This window comes from Gymnoscopelus braueri (assembly GCF_963280865.1).
Source record: "Gymnoscopelus braueri genome assembly, chromosome: 3".
NCBI lineage: Eukaryota > Metazoa > Chordata > Actinopteri > Myctophiformes > Myctophidae > Gymnoscopelus > Gymnoscopelus braueri.
This window is the reverse complement of record NC_137612.1, coordinates 44,627,281-44,652,843: the sequence shown is the minus strand read 5'-3', so window position 1 is coordinate 44,652,843 and position 25,563 is coordinate 44,627,281. Positions and strand designations below refer to the sequence as shown.

General features: G+C 42.1%; 3 protein-coding genes across 5 annotated transcripts in view; 1 reads left to right on the top strand and 2 right to left on the bottom strand.

Moving 5' to 3' along the window:
• Positions 1-25,563, bottom strand: part of LOC308079209 (epoxide hydrolase 1-like) — a 526,014-nt gene that overhangs the window by 131,849 nt on the left and 368,602 nt on the right. The window lies entirely within an intron of this gene.
• Positions 560-11,799, top strand: tomm34 (translocase of outer mitochondrial membrane 34). Of its 3 annotated transcripts, none has more exons than XR_013932945.1 (9): positions 560-789; positions 3,571-3,726; positions 4,690-4,786; positions 6,076-6,228; positions 7,462-7,640; positions 7,991-8,138; positions 8,526-8,652; positions 9,275-9,625; positions 9,673-11,799. XR_013932945.1 is itself a non-coding variant. In XM_080424626.1 (9 exons), the coding sequence occupies exons 3-9, from the start codon at positions 3,591-3,593 to the stop codon at positions 9,374-9,376; spliced, it is 942 nt and encodes a 313-aa protein (XP_080280752.1). In that variant the 5' UTR covers positions 654-789; positions 2,941-3,010; positions 3,571-3,590; the 3' UTR covers positions 9,377-11,799. The 3 variants fall into 3 exon arrangements, 2 of the variants coding, with proteins under 2 accessions (XP_080280751.1, XP_080280752.1); XM_080424626.1 differs by adding an exon at positions 2,941-3,010 and having other exon boundaries at positions 654-789; positions 9,275-11,799; XM_080424625.1 differs by having other exon boundaries at positions 9,275-11,799.
• Positions 15,795-23,953, bottom strand: LOC308081974 (17-beta-hydroxysteroid dehydrogenase type 3-like). The gene is made up of 11 exons (XM_080423588.1): positions 23,728-23,953; positions 19,828-19,874; positions 19,283-19,358; positions 18,978-19,085; positions 18,378-18,445; positions 17,906-17,950; positions 17,780-17,814; positions 17,487-17,568; positions 16,852-16,917; positions 16,526-16,675; positions 15,795-16,261 (listed from the first exon to the last, which is right to left on the bottom strand). Exons 1-11 carry the CDS (start codon positions 23,876-23,878, stop codon positions 16,163-16,165), a joined length of 927 nt encoding a protein of 308 aa, XP_080279714.1. The 5' UTR covers positions 23,879-23,953; the 3' UTR covers positions 15,795-16,162.

Sequence of the window (25,563 nt, the reverse complement as noted above, 5' to 3'; positions counted from 1 at the left end):
ATGATGGTTTCTTATATAGGGCTATGCACATGTGTCATGTGACACTGGCCAATCACAGTCCTGAATAGATTGTGATTGGCCAATCACAGTGCAGGATAATTGTACAAATTTCCAAACCTCACTTATAGGGGCGGTTTCACTGCCCAAGATAATTGTACAAATTTCCAAACCTCACTTATAGGGGCGGTTTCACCGCCCAATAATACCAAAAATTCTCTCTCTCACACAATGCCAGTGTGCCAGCAGTGATTACCCTTCTCTGTGTCAATGATGGCACCCGTGCCGTGCCTATAAGGTTATACAGATATACAAGCTCATAGCGCGGCACCGAGTGCCGTCCTATGAGCTTGTAGATCTGCTATTTTTTTTTAAATCCTTGGCACAAAATGTTTTTGAGATGGGGGTCTGCAGCCGCCAAATACATATGATTTTGGGGGTCCTTGACATTTTTTACAGTTTGAGAACCACTGGCCTACGGAGCTGGTTGAATTAAAACGTGCGTTTTATTTTGAAGCACACCACCGGAAGTGGCATTTCCGTACGCGTTCAACTTGACAGCCGCCACCAATCATCATCAGAGAGGGGAACTTACTAGACCGAACTAGAACTAGTACCCTGCAGAGACAGAGCAGATCGTCCATGTGCTTTTCCATTATGGTGACACATGAACAGAGGACACGGCAGCACTGATGACAGGACGACAACGACCAGTAGATTGGAATAACTTCGCAGCTCTCGCGCAAGGTTTGGGTTTAAACCTCGAAGAGGCGATACACGTCCCCACAGCCGGTAAGAGCCGCTGGCGCACAGTCACAATGTTGCACCAAACCCGGTGACCCGTGGGAATGTGCTACCCCCGTCGGCGTCTTCTTCTCGCTCTATGTTAGCCCTGACAGACTGTCATGGATGAACTTCAACCTGGTGTTTGCACTTTCTCCATTTTTGATCCGTACATGTACATTAATGTTCAGATGTCAAATTTAAAGTGCTTACCCCATGGCCACGGATGTTACAATTATGTACGGCATCTCAGAAATACCCGTGTCCTCCGTATTGTTCAATTAAAAGCATTTTAATCCGATCGGTGGCCATTTTCTCATAGGGTTATAATGCAACTGAGTGCAATACACCTCCCAACCGTTATGGTCGCGTAGTTGAAATCATATGCAGAACATTCTGAGAAAATGGCCACCGATTGGATTAAAATGCTTTTTATTAAACAACACGGAAGATACGGGTTTTTCTGAGGGAACGTACATAATTGTAACATCCGAGGCCATGGGGTAAGCACTTAGTATTTGAAATCCGAACGTTTATGTAGACGTACGGGCCGTAAATGGAGACAGTGCAAACACCAGGTTGAGTTTCATCCATGACGGTCGTGACAGACGACTGTCATGTGATCCATCGCTAGCATATGTGCGTGACAGAGACTCAAAAAGAAGATGATAAACTTGAAACGCCTACTAAAGGTGATCAGATCTGCCACCGTTGTGTTTCTTTGCGCAGTCATTTGCTCTAATCGTTTAACGGCAACAGCATTCATTAGGTCACCGCTTTCGGCATACCGTCAGCTTGCTAGCTTGGTTGGTTGCTAGCTGTATATAGCTCGTTCTGCTAACCCACCAACAAAGGCAGCAAACTTTCCGGTCATAAATATATAAGGTAAAAATAAACCCAAACATATCGGGTATTAACCACCTTAACCCTGGCGTCCCTATTTTGTGCATATTGTCAATATAGGCGAATATTTATGACGTTTCTTTGAAAATAGCAAATCTACAAGCTCACAAACGCGTGGTGATGCGACGCGTTCTGGGCTTGTAGATTTTGCTGCATTAGAGAAAAAATATTGGAAAATGATTTAATAAATAAGTACATTAATTTAAAATAGGGCTTAAGTGGTTAAACCAACTAGCTAGAGCTAGTGGTTCTAGCCTAAAGTTAACTGGATGGGTTCACATCTGATTGTGGAATATGGCTCATTTCATATGAAATGCTGGTCATCATGGTTGTTTTTTCTGGGCTGGTGTTAACTGTTAAGGTTATGTAAGTCCTGCCAGGACTGTCTGATGGATGGAAGGCCTTTTATCCTGAAAACAAGTATGACTGTGGTGTCATGGATGGTGACAGACACCAGTGGTGGAAAAAGTACTCACATTTTTACTCAGTTTTCAAATAATTAAGGTGGAGTAAAAGCACAATATTTGCTTTTAGATGTAGTGGCGTAAAAGTACTGAAAATTGGAAATACTCCAGTAAAGTAAAAAATACCTCAAAATTGTACTTAAGTACAGTACTTGAGTAAATGTACTTACAGTAGTTACTTAACACCACTGCATGGATGGTGACTTAAGTACAGACACTGAGGTGTTATAAATGTACAATTTATACTGACAATACAGTACATACTTGACACAGTGCTCCATGAATGTGTACTGTGTAGAGAGAGGACAGTGGAACAGATGTATCAAGCTATAGATATACATACAGTAGTACTGTATTGTGTTCAGAGGCATATACAGTTATAACTGATCTACTGAAGAAGACTTCAACATCAATTAACACTTTAAAAACATATTGATTAGTGGTGTTGTTAATTATGTTTTTAGAATGGAGGTTAGTTTTGCAAGGGCTTAAAATATAATGGCAACAGAGAAAACTCACCTTCCAAAACCTGTCCTAAATGCTTTGTTGGTTACAGAAATAATCCAGATTTGTGGAACACCTGAAACTTGTGAACTTGTGATCTGACATTGAAGTTGAAGCTGAGCTGTTTCAAAAGAGTGGTGTGTTGTTGTAGTAATAAAAGGTCCTTATACAAATACAGATAATATACAGTCTTAATGTGGTCATAACTGAACAAAATCCTCTGTCTCTCTGTTTTTCTCTGTTTTTAAACGGGCTCATTCATCTAAAATGGTCTTTGTGTGCTCTAAAGGTTCTCAGTGTAGTCATCTCCTTACGGAATCAACAATCAACAAAGGTTTATTTGTCTCTCAGTCATTCAGGTACAGTATAAGCAGTGAAGTGTTGGTGTGGCATGCTCTGCAAGACTGCTAGAAATCTTAATATCTGTCCTGTACCTCTTGCCGTTTACATTTCTGACTAATAAGTATGCAATCAATCAATCAAATAAAAAAAAAACTCCCGGCTTAGGGCTAGGACATAAAACGTACAGATTGCAGCTTTAACATCACTGTCAACGAAGGACTGCCCTTATGAGTGAAAAGCTATGCTAAATATTGATCACATAACCAGAGTAAAGAGATATAGTGAAGAAGAGGGGGGAAATGAAGGGACCTACCTGCAGTAGTACAGACCCCTGGGGGACCCCAGTTAACAACGGATAATATAGGGTTAAGTCGTTACTTTAAAGTGTTGATTAAATGCTATTTTCTGATTTTTCTCTGTGTATAAAAAAGTCTCTGGGTGTGCCATAAACAAATTATCGTCCGGCATTAGTTGTTTGCTCTTGTTTTTTCCAACCTTTGCTTGGCTGCATGGATGCATATCTGCAATGAAGAATGCCCGCTTGTGCCGTATCTGATATTGTTGTGTTTGTTTCCAGCTGTTCAGTATCGGAGAGACATGCCACAGAAGCGCAAGTCTCAGGCGTGGAAGGAGCTGAAACAGGCTGGTAATGAACGTTTTAAGACGGGCCAGTATGGAGAGGCCACTGAGCTATACAGCCAGGCTATCAAAGAACTGGAGAAGACGGGTAAAGGTAAATGTCTCTGTTTGTTGTGCACATTATTACTAAAAGTCTGTTTCTTTATCTGACTGCGTTGTTTTGTCTTCCTCTTTGTCTGAATGTTGTGTTGTCTTGTTACTGACTCTTTTGGTTTTAGATTTCATATTTCAGGTCTGTTCTTTCAGTAGTTTTCAAGGTGCATTTACAGTTTTAATTATTTCCTAGAAATTATTAGTTTTAATTATTATATTCTACTTGACTAGTAATAGTTGAGCTCTTTAGTTTTAGCATTTGTTTTTTGTGATCAAAGCGAAAGTGAAAATGTTTCTTATACAAACTGTGTTGTCTTGTTTTTAGTTCAGCTCTTACAGTATTGATCATGAACTGGAAAGAACAAAACACTGAACATGAATACAGCTCTCCATGTCGTCTTGATTCCATTATTCCATTATTAAAAGGAAACGGAAGCAATTTTCCCTAATCTTATTTAGTTTTAGGTTGTTTTGTAGTTCTCATTGCAGTTTCAGTTGTTAGCGGCCCTCGTTTTTATTTTTTATTTCTGTTAACCTGTTTTTCCAACAGTAGTTTTTGTGATGGTTTTGGTGAATGTCTGATAATGACCTTTCTCTGAGCTGTCTAATATACTTGGTCATACAACAAATAGCAGATCTACCGGCTTGCAACGAGTAGCATCATGATACATTGTGAGGTTTTAACAATTTCTTACGATTTCCGCCAATAAGGACCTTCCCAAAATAGGGACGCAAGGTTGAGATTGGTTAACTGAACATACCCCTTGCTATCCATTTGTCTCTGACAGGTGTCTCTCTCCTTTATGGATTATATGACAGCTGTCTACTCTATCTTGTGTATCACACATCTCTTTGTTACTGTCCCTGTCTCTCAACTATCTGATCTAAATCAAACAAAAACAGAAAAAACATATGGAAATGCATAAATGTAGATGCATTGATATGAACTGCGTTTGTTTTCCAGGTAAGAGTCCAGAGGATCTGAGTGTTGTCTATTCTAACAGAGCAGCCAGCTACCTGAAGGATGGCAACTGTGCACAATGCATCCAGGACTGCAACACGTGAGACTATTGCTATGTGTTATCACTTGATTACCATTGCTTTATCTTACCTGTCAGGGGCTACTGACATAACTATGACTTTATATTAGATAATGAAATGATGATGTTTAACTCATTAAGACCTGAAGCCGATTCTACAAATGTCTTCTAAATCCCAACAGTATTCTGAAAAAACATATGTTTCTATATCAGTGGTGCTCACACTTTTTCATGTCAAGGACCCCCAAACTTATATGTATTTGGCTGCCGACCCCCATCTCAAAATATGTTGTTCCAGGGACCCCCAATAGCAAAGATTTGAGTTACAAATGTTCGCTTTAAAAAATATATATTCAAAGATTTGCACACATTTTTCAGGATTTTTCAAAAAATAGCAGATCTACAAGCTCATAGCGCGGCAAATCAAAAAATGACACAGATGCGTTCCAGGTCTTAATGGGTTAAAGTCTTTACACACCAGGAGCATTTATTTTGCGAGATCAATTAGCATTGATTTAAACTGCTGCTTGTGTCATGAGTACATCACAAAAAAACACAAAAAGTATGCGGCGATAAAGTGAGGTAATGTTTCGAAACGAGGGTTGATTTTTCACCCAAGAATAAAACCATCAACCTGTGAATATGAGGCATCACCAAATGAATAGAGTGATGTGAAATATTGTGACGTTTATTCTTCACACTCCTGGCGTGTAAGGACCTTTTTTACACAGATGAATACACAAGCAAAGTCAAGACAAATAATAACAACAATTGGGTGCTCAGTGGGTAAAGTACCGGCTCACCAGCGCAGAGTCTGGGGGTTCGAATCCACCGCGGTGCATCCGGCTTTGTTGAGCGTCTACTACACAGACACAATTGGCCCGTGTTTCGCAGGAGGGAAGCCGGGGCGGGGAGGGTGATATTTGTCACTGAATATACTCGTACGGGCTGCGTCGGCACCTGTCATTGGGGAGTGTTGGGGAGGGAGGAGTGGGACGAAGGCTCTACGTCCTCCCGGTGGGGGCTCCTCACTGGCAGGTGAGCCAGTAGGACACAACCGCAGTGACGACACACAGAAATGTGTGTGGGGAGGAATCAATTGGCACAACGGCTAAATTGGGGAGAAAAAGGGGTAAAAAGCAAAAAATAAAATAGTAGTAATAACTATAAACTAAAGTGCAACCACTATTCTGTCATAATATCTTTTATCCTAGTGTCTGTCTGTCGGTCTGTCCATCTGCCTGACTGTCTCTTTATCCCTCCATCTGTTAGTGGGCTAAATCAAATCTCTGTCTCTCTCTCTCTCGCAGGTCTCTGGACTTAGTTCCGTTCAGTGTAAAATCTCTCCTGCGCCGAGCAGCGGCCTACGAGGCTCTCGAGCGCTACCGTCTGGCCTACGTAGACTATAAAACCGCCCTGACGGTGGACAACAACATACCGTCCGCACACGACGGCACCAGCAGGTAGGAACCGCACCGTATAGAGACACACCATGCGCCTCACTGGAGACGAGCCTGGGTTTCCTGCCTCACTCGAAGGCTGTGTGATTAACGTCTCAAGCCCTACGTATTTCATTGCATGACGAACAGCAAAATTAGGAGATCCATTGGTCTAGATATAGATCTGTTTTAGATCTGAACCTACCAGTATATAGACCAGTATATAGAAGGAGACGACCTCACAAGATGGCGCCCCCGTGCATTGAGGGCCACTCAACACGGTGTGACGGTCGCGTTCTCTTTCTTGATAGGGACACCAGGTTGAAAGTGGTTCAGAAGAGGAGGACAAATGATACCATTTTGAGCTGGAGAGAGATAGAAGCATAGAAGGTAGTAATAAAACTAGTCCTAGACTAGTATTACATGGAGCATTGGTGCTCGTAGTATTAGTTAGTACTTGTTTAAGTACAGTAGTAGTACTGTCTTTTCAATAGTAATACTGTCAGTAGAGCTCTAGTAGTGGCAGTGGTCGTAGTAGTAGAACTGATGGTAGGAATAATAGTAGTTAGTTAGTACTAGTGGTGGAAGTATTAACTTGTATTGCTAGTAGTAGTACTAAGGAGGTTGTATTATAAGGTTTCTCTCAGTGCCAACTTATACAGCCACATAAAGTGTATAATGTGGCTGCTAGGGTTTGTCTGTCAGTGCCAACAGGAAGTGGGACGTGGGTCAGAGGTGAAGTCTCCAGGCAGTTCCCTTGTGCTGTTGGAATGAGAGACGGCCTTAACTCAGTCACTGCCAAGGACGTCCTTGATGTCTTTTTTGTCCAAACGGCCAGGCTGCCAAGGACGTCTTTGACGTCACAAATCACAGATTAGGACCCTTTTTTAGTGTCCCTTTTCTGGGCATGTCATAATAGGCGAAAATGGAAGGTTCACAATGCGTCCCTACGCGATGCGTTGTGAGCTTGTAGCCGACAGAAAGCTGACCTACGAACTTGTAGATTAGCTATTTTCGCAATGTTTTTCTTTGTGTGAATCTTCAGCTATAACGACGTGCCCAAAAATTGGGACGCCAGGATTAAAGCTGCAATCCGTAATTTAATGTCCAACCCGAGATTCAAACAGGGGTCCCCCATGCGAATGCCAAAATACACATACAGGATAAATTCCCTTTTGACCTTCATGCAATACCACGTCAAAATGTCAAACGAAGGGTTAATGTCCTTAACAGGCCTGTTTGTGTCTGTGTTCACAGGATGACCAAGGTTCTGATGGAGATGGACGGACTATCATGGAGGGAGAAGCTTCCGGCCATCCCCACTGTCTCGCTGACGCTGAGACAAGCGATGCTGAATGCTGCTAGCTCTCATGGTAAAGCTAACACTGCTAACACACAGAACGGAGGAACCAGGGAAACGCAAAAGACAGCAGCAGGTAGGTGAAGAGACGCGTGAATGACTTGCAAACCACACCCCCATTGTTTTCCGTGGCTACGCCAAGCCCTTTTCATTTCAAGGACCCCCAGTTTGATATGCAATAGTCCACGGACAAACATTTTGATATGTTTAACCCTGTGACCCCAATCTACACTGTAAAATCCTCAGTCATTATTTAACTGTGACAGTGTACACTCTTAGAGTTACAAACCTGCAAGGGTTGACAAAACGGTGGTCTACGCTGTTCTCCCTTTGGCTGGGTGGAAGTGATGTGCTCCCTCTTGTAGCCAGTCTGGTTCCCATTCTCCCTCTGACATGTCCCGTGTTCCTGTCATCCTGTTATGCCAGCTCCCAGTGAGCAAGACATGAAGAAGGGTCAAATGCTGAAGGAGGAGGGCAACGCTCTGGTGAAGAAAGGAGAACATCAGAAAGCTATCGACAAATACACACAGAGTCTGAAACACAACTCCGCAGAGATTACCACATACACCAACAGGTAGCGCACACACACACACACACACACACACACACACACACACACACACACACACACGCACACACACCATCTGGCGAAATGTAATTTAAATGTATGGGCTTGAACAGTGGTGAAAATCAGCAGTAACAAGCAGTAACAACCCAATATGAAGTAATGCCCCAAAGTCTTGCAATGCTGATATATATTTTTTGCATCTGAATTGTGTCCACCGAGTTTTAACCTCTACATTTAATTTAGATGTTACCAGACATATGGTCGGAATAGGAGTTTTTCTTAACCATTGGATGCATCATTTGAGTCAGTTTTTCTAATATTAACATTTATGCATTGTTTCAAGTATACGGTAATGATGTAACAACACAAGTTTGCGTGTGTGTGCGTGTGCAGGGCATTGTGCTATCTGTCATTGAAACAGTCCAAGGAGGCGGTGCGGGACTGTGACCAGGCTCTGTTGTTTGACAGCTGTAACATCAAGGCTCTGTACAGGAGGGCTCAGGCTCACAGGCAGCTGAAGGTGAGAACATCACACAGAAGCATGACCAGGCATCTGAAGAACTTTGATCACATATGAACATCAATTCCCCCTTTCTTTGTTGGACAGCTGCTCGCCTGCCGTCGTGTCCAGTGGTCCCCCACGCAAGTGGCAAAAGTTTTAATGTTGAGCTATAACGGTCCGGAAAGGCTGTTTGGTTAGGCCAGTTATTTCCATTCGACTATCATGCAATACCTCTTGTCAACCAGTAGGTGTCCTACCTGACCACAGGATTATACATTTCTCAATAGAAGAGAGAGACCAACTGCAACCACTGGAATTGTGCTAGTTTCATTGTATCAACATACTCGACAACAAAGATTGGTTCAAATAATGTTCTATTCAGTAAAAAATATATAGTTTCAATGTACATATTATTATCTTGATGGTATATTGTTTAGACTGATCACTGATGCTTGTTTGCTGGCTTACTTGTGATCTTAATTTACTACATTTAGACTGCCTACATTTTACATCTTTAAGCCCTATTTTATACTTGGGATATTCAAAAATGTTAAAGTCTGATTTTTTTTTGCCTAATGTCAGAGTCAGACGTGCCTGAAACGTGGTCTCCAGGTTTAACGTGGTTAAAATGTGTTTTCAGGACAACAAGGCCTGCGAGGATGACCTCAACCGCCTCCTGAAGGTGGAGCCAAAGAACACCGCCGCCCTCAATCTGCTGCAGGAAGTACAGAAGAAGAAGTGACACGATCACACTGCCAGGAAGTGTGTGGGGGTATGGGATGGGGGGGGGGGGGTGATGTCATGTCATAGGAGAGTCGAGACAAGATCATCGGGAGCAGCGGTGACACGGTTCAACCAATTACAAACAAGACTGAGGGTTGGTTCTCACAAAAACATCTTTGATCTATTTATCACTTACTGTCGGTTCTGCCTGGTTCAGTTCCTTTTCTCTACTGCAGTGGTTCTCCAACTTTTTTATTTCAAGGAACCCGTAACTTTGGATAAGAGCACAGATGGAACCAAATGGACCCTTTAGAGTTCCAGACCTGTAAGGGACCCTGAGGGTCTCTGCCTGGACCCCTACTTTGAGAACCACTGCTCTAACTAGTTGGCTGGTATGTTTGCAAGGCATTATTTAAAGGCATAGTATGTAACGTTGCCCTGTGTTTTACATAACAAAACAATAAATACATTTTTAACGTGGGCCCTGATCCAGAAAAGGTTGAGAATCACTGCCATAGGATGTGTTCAGACCTGCAGCCCAAATCCAATGTATATGTCGTTGTGCGCTGAAAATAGTACATCTATCCTCCTGGCTATTTTCGGCACGTGACTGTCGCACGTTAACGTATAAACCAGGCTTATGTCATAAACCACAGCAACCGATGCAGATGGGTAGATCACTGTTTCTCAACCTTGGGTCCGGCGACCACCAGAGGTCCAAATGGACCTTTACGGGTCTGTAACTCTTGAGTGTACAAATGGAACCACGGGTCCATTTGGTTCCATTTGTACACACCCTGAGTTAAATGAACACAGAGGATTTTACAGTGTAGATTGGGATCCCAGAGATAGATAATTAAACAAAAAATGGTATCAAATGGGGGTCCGAGACCTAGTGCATATCAAACTGGGGGTCCTTGAAATGAAAACAAGTTGAGAATCACTTCTCTAAATACACAAATCCAATTTGATCACTTATTATTTATGTTATTACATAACTGCGTGGATAGCCAGTCATAAAGATATGAGAAACAAATCATGGGATTTGCCTGCAATTCTGAACAAAGCCATAATGCATCAGTGTCAATGCACCAGCATTTGGCATCTGTGGTTGATCATATCCTACTTCAAACCCTTTTTGAGAGAATTATGTTATTTTAGATGTGGCAAAACACATTCTAGAAGTGTAGCTCCTGTCACATTACGGGCCGTGTCGACAAAAATAAATAACTAAACTGAATATGAAACAATTTACCCAAACTGAATTAAATGCAACTGTATGCAGCTGCAAGGCGATAAAATGATGTCGTCTTTTTTCTTTTCATCGTTGTACTCTTTGTGCTGCCTCTCCTTGATTTTGATTGTTTGTTCAAGTGACATTGATTGAAGTGACGTAGGGACGGGTACCTGCCATTTGTAATGCAGTACTCACTGTGTCATTGCCACTTCCAGCATGGGGAGAAGGCTTGTCCTCACTATGTGGCAGTATGGTGGGCTAGCTCATGCTCGGACCATTGAAAGGGCAAGTTTTTAAACTCTCAGGCTAGTTGGGGATGATTCTTCCTGCACTTTACAAGATGTTATGGGAAGGAAGCGATCCCTTTAGTTTATGGGATCCAATTCCTGTTCACATGAGTAAGTCCCACATAAGTTCCATCAGGACTGCTGCTGTGGGCATGCCTCCATATGGTAGACATCTCCACGGCGGTTTTCCCTGCAAACTTTCGTTCTCCTGCTGCATCTTCCTCGACTCGATCGACTGATCTGTGCTGCGTGTGCGATCCAAAGCTTGAACCATTTTCTACAATAGGCACCCAGGGTGCACCACAACCACCCCCCCACCCCCCCACCCCTTCCACACACCGCCTTTTGTAGAAGATGGTGCTCCATGCCATCTTTTTCTATCTGTGACTTCTCCCTCTCAAGGTACGCATTTCCATAGCTGCCCTTACCCAGTGGTCAACCAATTTCAAAGTCATGAGGGTGAATAGTTAAAGTTAACCTTGCCCCCTAACCACTAACGCTACCTTAAAACGGGTTGATGACACAGTTGGCCTATGCTAGCCAACCAACAGCCGACAGAGTTTGACCTCAGGGTTTGTGTCTCGTCTGCTAGCATCATGGCATGATGCCGTCTATATTCCTTATTTGGTTATGGCAAAAACCGTCCACCCAGTGTCCTCTGAATGTTTAACAATTATAAAGCAAAAACCAAGGGGCAGAGTGCTGTGCTCGCATGGAGTGTTAATTGATGCCTGCAACGTTCGAACATATCAACCACTGCTGTACTCAAACTTCCTGTCATCTGTGGTGTTAGCACAAGTAGCCTAGCAGAAATAACGGTAAACATGGACTTGTCGTGGTTGTGATAAACAATTCAACTTCAGGTGGTAAATGACCGCATTGTCACACACAGTGAGGAGCGCTCCAGCGCCAAATAAATGGCAGAAAGGCTGGCAGATCAAAAAAGGCTTTCTGTGAGCACGGCCCTGAAGAAAGCCTGTTTTAGAATTTTGCAGAGGGATAGGTTGTTTTTTCCCAGCATTTTGTTTGTAGATTTTCACGAGTCAGTCGCCACCTTTCAGCCGACCCACACCCCTCTCATCCGAACGGTTTCGGTGAGAACCTGTGAACCCAAACACTCGTTTTCATTGTGTCTTTTTGAGTTGTGTCCCTTAAGTCTTTCCTACAGTGCCTGTCACCAGCTTTACAGTTGCTCTTTTGAAGACACGCAGCAGTGACTACCTTCTTAACCACATTGACTCTGGCGGAACTATTTTGGGGGCAGAAATTCTCAAAGATCGCTTATACGTAATATATACTAGCCGTACTTCGGTGTTGTGCAGCAATAATTGCAGATTTACAAATCACAACGCGTCACATCCGAGCTGGTAGATCGGATGTTTTCAATGTGGCTAACAAACGGCGGAACTTAGGTGAAACAGAGCTATTGAGAGAGAGATTTACGACACCGCTATTAGACATCTCTTGTAAACGGAGAATAATCATGCAATACTAAATCATTCTTTGGCAAAAACAATGCACAGTTTGATTTGGAATTTGTTTCGGTGTGCTCAAAGATAAAAAAGAGTTTCAAAGAGTGTAATCACTCAATAGCTCTGGGTGACACTACATACTGTTGGCTTCTGATTTAGTCACTGCTATGTGGCTGCAGAATGCATATCATTATTATTTCCTCATGCAGTTCCTGGTTCACGTTATGTTTACGTTTTTTGTGTCAGAGTTTCTTTATTCATGTTTGGACTCAAGTTTGTGTGTGTCATTTATCCTTTTTGTTAAAACTCAGCTCAGCTGTTGTGTACTGTACCGACCGAGCCACCCACCCATCATTTGCGTGTGAAACTGAACTGAATGTAACTTTATAATTTTATTCTATTTTATTATGTCATTTATTGGGGTTCCTAGTTTAACGTTCACATGCAAATGAAGGAACTGGGTGTCATAATCTGCTAAAACGGAAATAGCTCAAGCCCTATGACATACGACGACCCAAAACAATGCTGTTCTGTGTGTTTCTGCTTGCCTAAAAATTGTCAACAAGACATCTAGGAGAAATTATTTAAAATGAAGCTGTTTAACCACGATGTCTGTGAAATAAAGATGTTATTCCATTATCTAATTTCTCTGAATATTCATTTGTTTTTGTTTACATGTTTTATAATCAACTAAATCAGTCTGATTAACCACTATTTTATACTTATCGTATAACAGTCGTTCACAAATAGCGAAACTAGGTGATCTACAAGCTCACAACATGTTGCAATGTGATGCTTTGTGAGCTTGTAGATCTGCAGCAGATTTTATTCAAATCGAATATTGGTTTAACTGTTTGCACTGCTAATATAGCTGCAATTTTTGTCCTCATTTTATTTGAGTGGCATCAATGCATATCTGTAAAAGTTCACCTCTCTGGAAAAGAGACACGGCCTCCCCCCGACCTGACCCCATCAGTACAACCTGCCAGCTGACTTAGCTGAGGTCACAGTTGAGCTGACCTCACCCCTGCACCAACTTTACCTTCACACTCCGGACAGGTGCTATTGAAGTGTTCTTCTGCATGTTAACTTTCAAAATATGCTCTGTAGTTAATCTGACTGCAAAGGGTGCGTGCGTGCGTGTTACTTTGCATCACTGAGCACAGGGAATGTAATCAGGGAAACGGACAAACATGAAAACATGGATGTCTCGTGAACATACTGTACACACGATCGAGGCTTTCCATGTTCCCACAGTCAAGCTCATTTACAGACTTAAGTAAAAACTGTAGACGGTGTGATTTATTGGGGTATAGGCTTTGTACATTAGCTTTTGCAAAAAATGCTAATTTTAAATGTTCACCTTTAATGACATGCCCAAGAAAATGCATATCTATGTGTTACATGACGCATGGACAGGGATGGATTGAGATGCACTCCCAGAATATGGATAATAGGGTTCATGTGGTTAACTGATGTATCGACATGGGCCTCGTAGGTACTCCACCAGAGAGAGTTCCTCTGACATTGTCCCTCCCAAATTCAAGTCACTCAAGGGTAAAAATGCCTTCTACTATGCGGCCACTAGTTGCAAACAACTGCCTCCTTCATTGAGCTTCACAACACGTCTTGTGAGTGGCGTCCCCTATGCGTGTTTGCATCTCTGGTCCCCCATCTCCTTTTTAAGGTCCATCCATCCATCCTCCCAGTGGAGGAGACCTTTTTAAGTTATTATCATTCATTGTTTTAACTTCTTATTTTGATATTGTATTGTTGCTTGTCTTGAATGTGTACATGGACCACAATGGAAACAAGCCGTTGTCTTTTTTTGTGATTATCCATTTGGCCTTTTTTTTTTTTTTTTTACATACTGCTGTTCTTTTAAACTGTCAAAACAATATCAATTCAATCAATCAAAGGCAGTGATTGACGGATTAAAGAATATTTCAGGACACCTACACTGGTATCTACTGTCCCTGTAATGCTATTCCTTCTCTGGTGATTTAGAGTCTAATTGAATAAAGCATCAAAATAAATCTACGATCTCTCCTTGGGTGTGTCTGTCAGACCAGCGTCCATCGATGAGGCTCACTGATAGTACCAAATCAAACCTGTTAGTCAGGAAGTAGACAAAATGAGAAATAGTTTCATTTTAGTGCATTAACATTAACAGTGTGATGGGTGTAAACAGGCGTCCTGTATCGACACTCACAATAGGTAAATGATCTCCTTATAAGCGAGTGAGTGAAAAGGTAAGTGATTTTCTTTTATTTTTTATTGTTAAAACAAAAAGATTTTGTTAAAATGTTAGATCTCTATATTGTGATAGTAATCATTGTGATCGAGTCTTTGTTCAGTTACAGGGACCTCCCCATCTCTCCAGCTCTAAACTGTTCTCCTTTCTCCCTTCTCTCATGTTTTCCAGTCAGTCATGTCTTTCATAGAACCCATAACCACCATCTTGAGCACATCCTCTGCACTCTACTGTCTCTGTAAGGAGGTCAAGGCCAACAAGGACCGGTGCCAGCGTTTGAGTAACCGTGTGAAACAGCTGGAGAAAGTGGCCAGGAGAATCAAACGAGAAGAAGTCTCTCCTGAGTTGGAGGAGGTCCTAAAGGAGATCCTGTCCACACTCGAGTCTGCTGTAGCGGTTGTTAAAAAATACACTTTTAAGGGCTTGGTCAAGCGTACCATTTTGGCCTACAGCCAGGTAGATGAGTTTGACACGTTGAATCACGGCCTCGACGAAGCATTTCAGAATCTGTCCCTGAATCTGCAGGGAGAGACTCTCAGCTCTATTCTGTGGCAGTTTTTTCCCCGTTAAATCCGGATAATGGACCTGCGCCGCCCCAATAGGTTATTCTAGCACCTGCTCTACCCGTCACCATTATGCCGACACCGTTATTTGCGCATGGAGGTGTGCCCGTGGGCGTGTTGTTGCTATATCCCCCACATTGCAATTCTACAGACACACATGGGTACGGGTTTCGGGGGGGGGATAGTGGAATCTAATACCACCCGCTGGTTTATAAAATCAACCGCCAAGTGCACACAGACACTACAATGGCTTTGTGCGTTGGACCATGAGCCGTGTTGCCAGCCTTGGCGAGAAATCAGCAACCGCAGTCCGCAGGTCTATGAAAACAAAAAGAAGCAACTATAAGGCCACATGAGCACTTCAAACTACTAACTAGAGCTTTCATATCCCCTAAATATTTCAGCCCGGCTCGACTAATAATTGACAAATTAGACCCGGCCCAGCCCGTCAGTCATTTTTCTAAAGAAGCCTTATTTCTCATTAAATCTTGGTAATTCGTTAATTCTTCCAACAGTCTATATTTTATTTAAAAAACAGCTTGGAGCAAATAGGGCTATATAAATATATACACTGCCCCATAACCATTTAAAAAATCATTATGGTTATTAAGTCATTATGCCATTAACCCTGCTGTGTGGGGAGGTATCCAACCCCCAGCTGACCGGCGCCACCGCAGCCCTCCCTGGCCGGCTTCCCTTCCCTGAACAAGGACGATTTTGTCAGTACAGATGCTCGGACAAGCCGGATGCACCGCGGTGGATTCGAGCCCCTAAATGCAGGAGTGGTGGAATGGAGTGGTCTCTGTACCTTTCAGTACAAAATTGTGTTTACTACCCAAAATTTTATTGGGGTCCAAACAGAGATGGTAAGATGGCAATCCAATAGCCCACATGTGTGGCTCTGCATGGCTCAATTTAGTCACTTACAGTATATATACAGTAGGCCCCCTACATGAGATGACATGATATTCTTGCTCAGAGAAGTGTAGGTTCTATTCCTCCTTGTACGTCTTCTTGACAAAATCTATCAAACCGTCCTGCATGTACTCAGAACGTAGCATCCAAAGAGGAATGGACTGTAGAATCCAACCCTGTTCACACACACACACACACACACACACACACACACACACACACACACACACACACACACACACACACACACACACACACACACACACACGGAAATTAACATTTTCAAAAAGTCTTCTAAGAATTCTCCCTTTTCTCTCTGATATATCTTATTTTCAAGCTCATAACGAGTATCACTGACATAGTTTCTTTTAAGCTTTTCGTCTGTAAAACATGCCATGGGTAAAAAGTGGTTAATGGTATATTATATTTGTTTATCTTACTAAGAATGTGTGATTGATGCTGCCGTATGTTCTGTCTCCCGCTCTGAGATACTGCAGGGAGGTCTTGACAAAGTCCTCTGCTGTAAGAATCATCATGCTCGCCTTCATGTTGCCTGTCAGTGGAGTTGAGACTACAAATGGAGCCACTGCCTGAGAGAGAAAGTGTTCATTAAAAATGCGTCTGGTAGGCATCACAAAATGTCATTGTGAAATGACAGGTTAGAGGGGGAAACAATAGAACCGATTATGCTTATTTGCAACATTAAAATAAATAACACACTATCTTTAAAAAGCACAAATAATTGTCTTGATATCTGAATATGTACCTGTATTAGGATTCCTTTAGGTTTGTATTCAGCTTGAAGACCTTGGGAGAATCTCTCCACAAACACCTATACATACAGGGGTACAGCGAACACACACACACACACGCACACGCACACGCACACGCACACGCGCACACACACACACACACACACGCATGCACAGACATAAATGTATGTACTACATAAAAGCACAGAACCAACTTACTGCATCACAGATATAAAACAGTCAAGTATATATATATATATATATATATAATTATTGTTTATTTTTTACTCAGAACCATAGATAACGTGTTCCAAAGATTTACATTCACTCCATTCACTTCCTGGTTAAAGTATTTGGGAAATAGTCTGTATCTCGGCTCTTGTGTTTTACTATGTATTTTTGGCGAAACATGCTATTTTCAACTAGCTGCAATTATGGAACGGATTGCCGTGACCGGATTTTTTGGGATTCTACTAGACCCCTGTGTGTGTAATGAGGGGATCGCCGTGAGGACGGTGATCACGGAAAATATTTTGTGACTACATGAAAAGGTTAAGAAATCGTTAAAAACGCTGACACTGGCTGTACCCTGTTTTAAAAAACCTCTGGCACTTAACACTGTACTGTAGGTATTAGGTAATGTACTTGCCTTTGAAGCAGCGTACAGGGTGTATAATGGGCTGATGAAACAGGCAATTCCAGAGGAAACATTCAAAATCACTCCTTTCCCTCTGTGGAGGCAGGCAAACCCATGCACGAACACATCCACACACACACACACACACACACACACACACACACACACACACACACACACACACACACACACACACACACACACACACACACACACACACACACACACACAGTGAAAATCACTAACCCATGTGCCTAAAGCTAAATGTTATGCAGCAAACGTTGTTTTTCTAAAAAAGTTTAAACCTCTTTTCCATGCCTGGAAGGACTATTTTACACATCTATGAAAAGAAAAGAAAAAGCGGTTTAGATTATAGGCAAAAATGATATAACAGAACAGATTTGTAAAAAAAACATAGTACACACTCTTACCTTCATCATCACTCTCACATTGCAGTTTATTACATGTGTAATTGTCTGCAACGATAAATACATATTTATGCTCTCTTATGAAGTGACAAGTTGAGAAGAGGAGGAGAAATGATGTAGCTGGTGCAAGGCGAAGACAGCAGGTGTGGGAAAGATTCAGAAATAATTAGTAGATACATTTGTCTATATTCAAGAGCCAAAAATGCCAACACGTTTTGTGGGGTTAGTGAAAGTAAATATGGAGGTGGTTATATATTAGTAGTTGTTAGATTTTAAAGTTAGCCATTGGATTCAATTAAAATCAACTTACTGAAACTAGCTGGGTAATCCAACACATGAAGGATATAATTGTTTGTGCATTTATTTCAACATTATGTTATTGTTGCATTTTAATCCATTTTTAAAGCAGATTGATTTGAAAAGTCTAGCCAAAAAACAGCATAGGGTAAGCTACAGACTGCTGAATATTGCAAACCTGCTCCAGATCTGCAGTGTCAAGGTATTTGCAAGGGATGCGGCTGGGCAGCACACCCACATTATTAACTAAAAGATGAAAAGGAAAGATTCAGTGTCTTTTTGGCCAGACTTCAGCAGATACTTCTACCATATAACGTAGCTTTCTGCGTACACAACCACACACACATGTGCAGACACGTACACACACACACACACACACGCACACGCACACACACACACACACACACACACACACACACACACACACACACACACACACACTCAACTGCACACTAGGTATTTGTTGTTTGTCATGTCTTATGTTTGATTATTATGTTTAACTTGATTATTATGTTTAACTACTTGTTTATTATTTTTTAGGTGAGAACCCTTTATAAGCCCTTTATGGGTTTCTTTTTCTCACCTGCACTTATTTCTGTATTGTTTTTAATAATGTTACCTTTGTAATGTTTATTATAGTGCGAATAAATAAATCAAATCAAATCAAATACACATTATAGGAAAACTATATTGAAAGCATTTTTTCTCTAGTCTCAGAAGTCACAGAAGATACATTATCAATGATTCAAAGACCACATTTAGGAACAGAATAGCTCACCCAAGACTCCAATATTCAAGTCCTTGAGTTTGTTCTCAACTTCACCAATGACGTTTTCCTCTGTGAGATCTCCTACTATCACTATCACCTTCTGACCAGTAGTTTCACCTGTAAAAGAGTGATAAGGCAAGTTTCTTCTATATTACAGCAAGTGCACAGTATATCTGCAATGTGAAGGACAACACTTTTAGTGTTAAATTATGCTTGATTCAAAAAGTAAACATAAACATGACATTGGAGGTCAAACATAAGTACAGAAGCTGATAAACAGGGTCATTGTTATACTGGTATTTGAGTCTTCTCACTTATCTCGTTGGCCAGCATTTCCAATTTCTCCTTGGTTCTGGCCACAATAACCACGTTCATCCCCTGACCAGCCAGCTGGGGGTAGCAGAGGTTTGGTAACCCATATTTAAATGGGAAGGGAATTAATTCATATAAAAGAAACACTTACTTGTAGACATGATTAAACAGTACAAATAATATTCACAAATATTTATAATATATATAATATTATAACTTATTTCAAAGTGTATGTGTGTACTGTATGGTCAAAACAATTTAGAAAAAAATCCACACACTGGCACCTTACCCTAAACACTTTAATTGTCTGCAAGGAGAGTTGGTGTTTTGTCATAACCATTTCAAAGCTAAGCTTTTGGAAAATTTAAAAGTACAATGTGCAGCAACTAAATGTTAAATTACACTTTGGGTGACCTTTGAGTTTTGATTCAGGTTTACTTGAACGCACGCACGCATGCACAAACGCACGCACGAACGCACGCACAAGCGCACGCGCACGCACGCACGCGCGCACAAGGAATAATAGATACATATACAAAATAAATACCTCAATGGCATATGCTTTCCCTATCCCATCAGAGCTGCCAGTCACCACTGAAAGAGAGAAAAAATAACAAGTGAGTGACACACTGTTTGCATTTTTACCAGGTTGCAAAACCTGGTCTACATCTACACCTGCAGTCGTGACTTTTGTGTGACTTTTGCGTGACTTTTTCCTCATTGGCTGGTCCTTTAGCCAATGAGAATAGATCAGAATATGGGATCTAAAGACGACCCACACAATACTGTGTTCGGCCACTGTATGTATCTCTATGGTCTGTGGCGCTGTTGCGTGAAAAAAAGTGTGGTATTGGCCACCAAACCAACTATTGACTCCTCATACACACACACACAGCGCCGCCACCAACAGCGACCCAGAAAAAACAAGACAACGCATACAAGCCCTTACTAAGGCACACAAACTGATTTAGCTCCGTTCATAAACTATTTACTATTTACTGCCATTTTGGCCGTGTTTGTTAGTCCGTGAGCGAAAGGGTACAGGACCACGGGTACTGTGTGTACAGTATGCCTGTGTGTGTGTGTGTGTGTGTGTGTGTGTGTGTGTGTGTGTGTGTGTGTGTGTGTGTGTGTGTACAGTATGCCTGTGTGTGTGTGTGTGTGTGTACAGCCTGTGTGTGCGTGCGTGCGTGCGTGCGTGCGTGCGTGCGTGCGTGCGTGCGTGCGTGCGTGCGTGCGTGCGTGCGTGCGTGCGTGCACGAGTGTGTGTGTACGTGCATGTGTGTGTGTTATCTAAATCCTGTTCTCACACAATGTAACCACACCAATGCATGTTCCTCAGCTCTGATAAAGACACATGGCACTGAGTGCCTCACCCTGGCACCTCCAAATGACTCCCTAAAGTGTATTTAGGGGTACCCCATCTGAAAACATATTTTGTGTGTGTATTAAGAAATTTCCAAACACTTTCAAGATTTACATTTTTTTTAAAAAAGAAATAGCAGATATACAAGCTCACAGTGTGTCACTTCATGCCGCGCTGTGAGCTTGTATATCTGCTACTTTTGAATAGCCAACGTATAAAATGATTGTGATGCTGAACACATTTTTCTGGGGACCCCCTGGAACCCCACCAAGGACCCCTAGGGGTCCCTGGACCCCACTTTCAGAACCACTGCTTTAACTCATCCACATCCTCCTGTGTTCTGATGTCATCAGTGAGAGATGATGCACGGATGTAAAGTATGATGCGGCAAGCAAGGATTATAATTTTTTATTTGTTTTGACCCCTTAGCTGACAAGGATTTGGTGGCTGTAAGGCCACGTGGAAGGCACTCCAATAATGTGCAATACAAATGCAAACAACACTTGGGGCCATGGTCATATGTTTGCCCACACTGTTCGTAGCCACGATGCAAAACATATTGTAATGCTACTGACATTTCCACTAGATACAAAATTTCGGAGGTTTCTAGACATTTACGTAACAGCATGCTGGTATTCAATATCCACTTGTCCAAATGTTGGGCTTCAACCAGGGCACTGTGCTCTTATACTTACACGGTCCACCAGCCCTCCTAACCATTAAATATTTACTGGCTACAGCAATGACAAAATACACAGTGGTGATGAAAGGTTTTGGCATAGCCAACATTTGCAGAGCCAGCTGAACATTTTATAATATTTTCTTCACATTTTTTGTCTGCATGCACACATAGCCTACAGTACACATATTTTATGTGTGTACAGTACACACTACACAGACACACACTTCAACCTCATGAGAATGTCCTATTCTGTGACGGGTGGTGAGGAGAAAATTGGAAAGTTCCTTCGTGACCCTATTAATGATAATGGTGCACTTCAAATTGTATTGGCTTGAAGAGCCAAGAAGCCGCCGTTCCAGAGAGTGCTCTATTTCCCAATGGCCTGTTTGTCTAGAATCCTCTGAGTACTCTCAGAGGAGACTCACAAAAAAGATTTTTAACTGCGATTTTAGATTTGGTCACCCCTGGACAAATTAATTGAGATCTTTATTTTATTCTAATGATTTGTTTTTTTATTTTCCAAAATAAGTTATGTGACGTTCATGACTTGAGATATGTTTTGTTAAAGGAGCTTTTGTTGTGGCATTTTATTTGTCAAGCTTGGGAGAGGAGACAGAACACTCTGGTATAATTCTGAGATGTAATTGAATATATTATGTGAATATATTGTAAACATGCTGTAAGCGTAAAATGGTGTCTTATAAACCCACGCACGCACGCACATACGCACGCACGCACGCACGCACGCACGCACGCACGCACGCACGCACGCACGCACGCACGCACGCACGCATGCACTCACGCACGCACGCACACGCACACACACACACACACACACACACACACACACACACACACACACACACGCACACACGCACCTCCATGCATGCATGCATAAACATGCAACCTGAATGAATGAGAATGTACACAGTATAGAACTGAAATGGACTCTAATGGTCCATTTACCATTTGGTTCATTTTGTACACTCTCAGATTTAAATTAACACTCAGGCATTTACAATGTAAAAAACCCAACACAATAGACAATAAGCTGAAAGAAAGACAAACTCATACACATTTTGGTTTCTGATGGTCTGGACTCTGGAGAGATGCCTTGAAATGAAGAGAAATGAAGGATTTTCATCCGTCTTAGAACCTGTTCTAATTGCTGTTTCTCTCCGCTGTGCTGGAATGGAATGAAAGCGGAGCTTGTGAAAGAAAGGAAAGATCGGCATTGTTAGTTCCTTTATGAGGCAACAGAACACCACGGTTTTAGCACTGAGGGAGGCTGTATGAGCTCCTCAGATGCCAGGGGTTCCCATAAGATGATGAAACCGCCCTGGAATGTCCACAAGAGTCTTTCTAGACTGAGAATTCGTGGGAAAGGGGGTCTCATGGTTGAACTTGCATTGACTCCATGCTCTCGGCTGTTGTGTGTTTGGGTAGAAATGCACCAATAATTGTGTCCTCTGCTATGGCGCTCGCCGCTCGTACACTGAATGCCTAAAGGTACAGTAAGGCCTGTGTTGTTACATGTCCCAGAAATAGAAATGAATGTGAACATTATAGTAAGGCAGTGGTAAAACAATAAAACAAAACAATAAAGGTATGTGTGCTAGACTGTGCTCACTCATGTTCAGGTAACTTAACCACTTAAACCCCAGCATCCTTATTGTGGGGAAGGCTTTCGCAGAAAATAGCTGATTGACAAGCTCACAACGCGTCTCCTGCAATAGCTCACACTCAAATCCATCATGTTACACACTGTATGCAGCAGCCAGTCTAAACTTGCAGGACCAGGCAGCCTTTAGAGACCTGTTTCCTATAGTTCCTTGCACACGTTGTACCCTAATTAAGATTAATTACACTAAGATACACTTTGTCCAACCACCTCAGGGTTTTACTGTAATAGCATATTCACAGGTAAACAAACACAAAATACAAAGGTGAAAGAATATGTGGGTGTTTGTTTAATTTGACTTTGGTAAAAGATGGGAGAAGTTTGCCAAGGGCCATGCAATGAGTGCCATAAAAGTGTCAACTGCCAGTACAAAGCATGATAGTTACATGTTTGGTTATTTATCACACTCCTACACAAGCACTCACGCACACAGGCACGTATGAGGATCATTACTGCACGACCAGAGCATATGGCTCATTGATGGAGAAAGAATCACTGTACAGTATAAGTCAGAATGGTCACACATTAAAATGTGCATCCAGCATTCATTTACACGTTTATCCAATGGTGGCTGTGAAAGCACTTTGCTCAGCACAGACACACACACACACACACACGCACACGCACGCGCACGCGCACACGCACACACACACACACACACACACACACACACACACACACACACACACACACACACACACACACACACACAGCTCACCTGCCCACTCGCCCATGGAGGTGAAGAAAGACTTGGACAGTGGGAACCACAGTTTAGGAAAGAGTATCCTAGTGAAGAAAACCACCTTCACGCCATAGTAGACAACGACTGCAGAACCGAGAGAAATAAAAAACAATTCCATGAGATCCATGACAAACGACGAGTCTGTTTGCCTGACACAACAAGCTCTGCCCTTTGAGTACGTTTGCTCGTGCCTCTTCCCTGGCCAAAGGTTTTCACTCAAGAGAGCCTATAAAACTGGCGAATGACAAAGAGAGGGAATAGCCTTCCCCTGGGCCACTCCTACTTCTGCTAATAAAAGTCAAGATTAAAGAGACTAGACTAAAATTGTATTATACAATTTTAATTGAATGAAACAAAGTTGACAATAACTGAGTAAATATTCTGCCCCTAATTTGAACATAGTCGTCCGTCCGTCCGTCCGTCCGTCCGTCCGTCCGTCCGTCCGTCCGTCCGTCCGTCCGTCCGTCCGTCATTCTGTCTGTGGACAGCTAATCTCCGGCACCGTTGGCTTGATTGCAGCGAAACTGTGCACACACACTCCCTGGATGCCACAGCAGAACCTCTACCCCAAATTTCTCACATGGGCCTTTTATAGCGCCACCAGGAGGCCGATTTGTGCAAAACATAGTTTTTGACAGTACTCCTACAGATTTGGTCCCAAAATCTCACAAATCGGTACATAGTGTCTCTATAGTCATTAAACAAAACCGTGTCTTTCATATTTTTTATATTCCATCCTGATTGGCTAAAAATGGCTTCCAAAGTTTGCAGGAGTGCTCCGTTTCGAACAAAATGCCTCAAATCATGATCACAGCATGCAATCTCCGTGAAATTTTGCACGCATATTTCCACTATGCCGAGGAAGAAATGCCACTTGAATATTTTCAAATCAGCCTCATGGTGGCGCTATAACAGGCCGATTCGTGTTTTTACTTATAACTGCACCGATCTATGTAAAACTTTGTATGCACACTCCTTAGAGGTTAAGGAAAAACCTTTGCCCTGCATTTTTCACATCTACCTTTTATAGCGCCACCAGGAGGCCGACTTATGTAAAACATTTTTTTTTAGATTACTCCTTCCGATTGTATCCAAATTTCACGCAAATCGGTACACATGATCTCTATAGTCATGTGATCAAGGTGAATCTGTTTGATTTTTCATATTCCATCCTGATTGGCTAAGATTCACATCTAAAGTTTGCAGTAGTGGCTTGTTTTGAACAAAATGCCGCAAATCATGAACGCTGCGTCCGATTGCGGTCAAACTTTGCATGCACATTCACACTATGTTGAGGAACAAATGCCACCCTTTTAACATTGGCCTGTTATAGCACCACCAGCAGGTCTAATTAAGCAAAACAAATGTTTTTTTAACAGAATGCCTCAAATCCTGAATGCAGTGTCCAATTGCCGTGCCAGGCCTAAGAAGAAATGGCACCCTTTTCACATGGGCCTATTATAGCGCCACCAGGAGGCCACAATAACCTACCTGACCTGGCGGAGACCTGTGCTCCGAGGAGCACTTTTTCTAGTTTTAATGTTGTTTTATGCTTCTGCTTTTCTGCTTTATTGTTACATTAGTTGTGACATTGTAATGTGATTCAAATGTTTGTCCTTGAAAAAGAGAGCTTGCAGAAGAGAAAGAAAGAAAGGATATCAGCATCAAACACATTGCATTATGTTATAAATATGGACTCAAGGTTGACTGTTTCACTACGTCTCGTACACAAAACAAGTGGCGCATGCTTCAGTGATCAGTGACCTATGGAGTGGTGCATATCAGATAAGATGCTGATATGAAGAATTTATA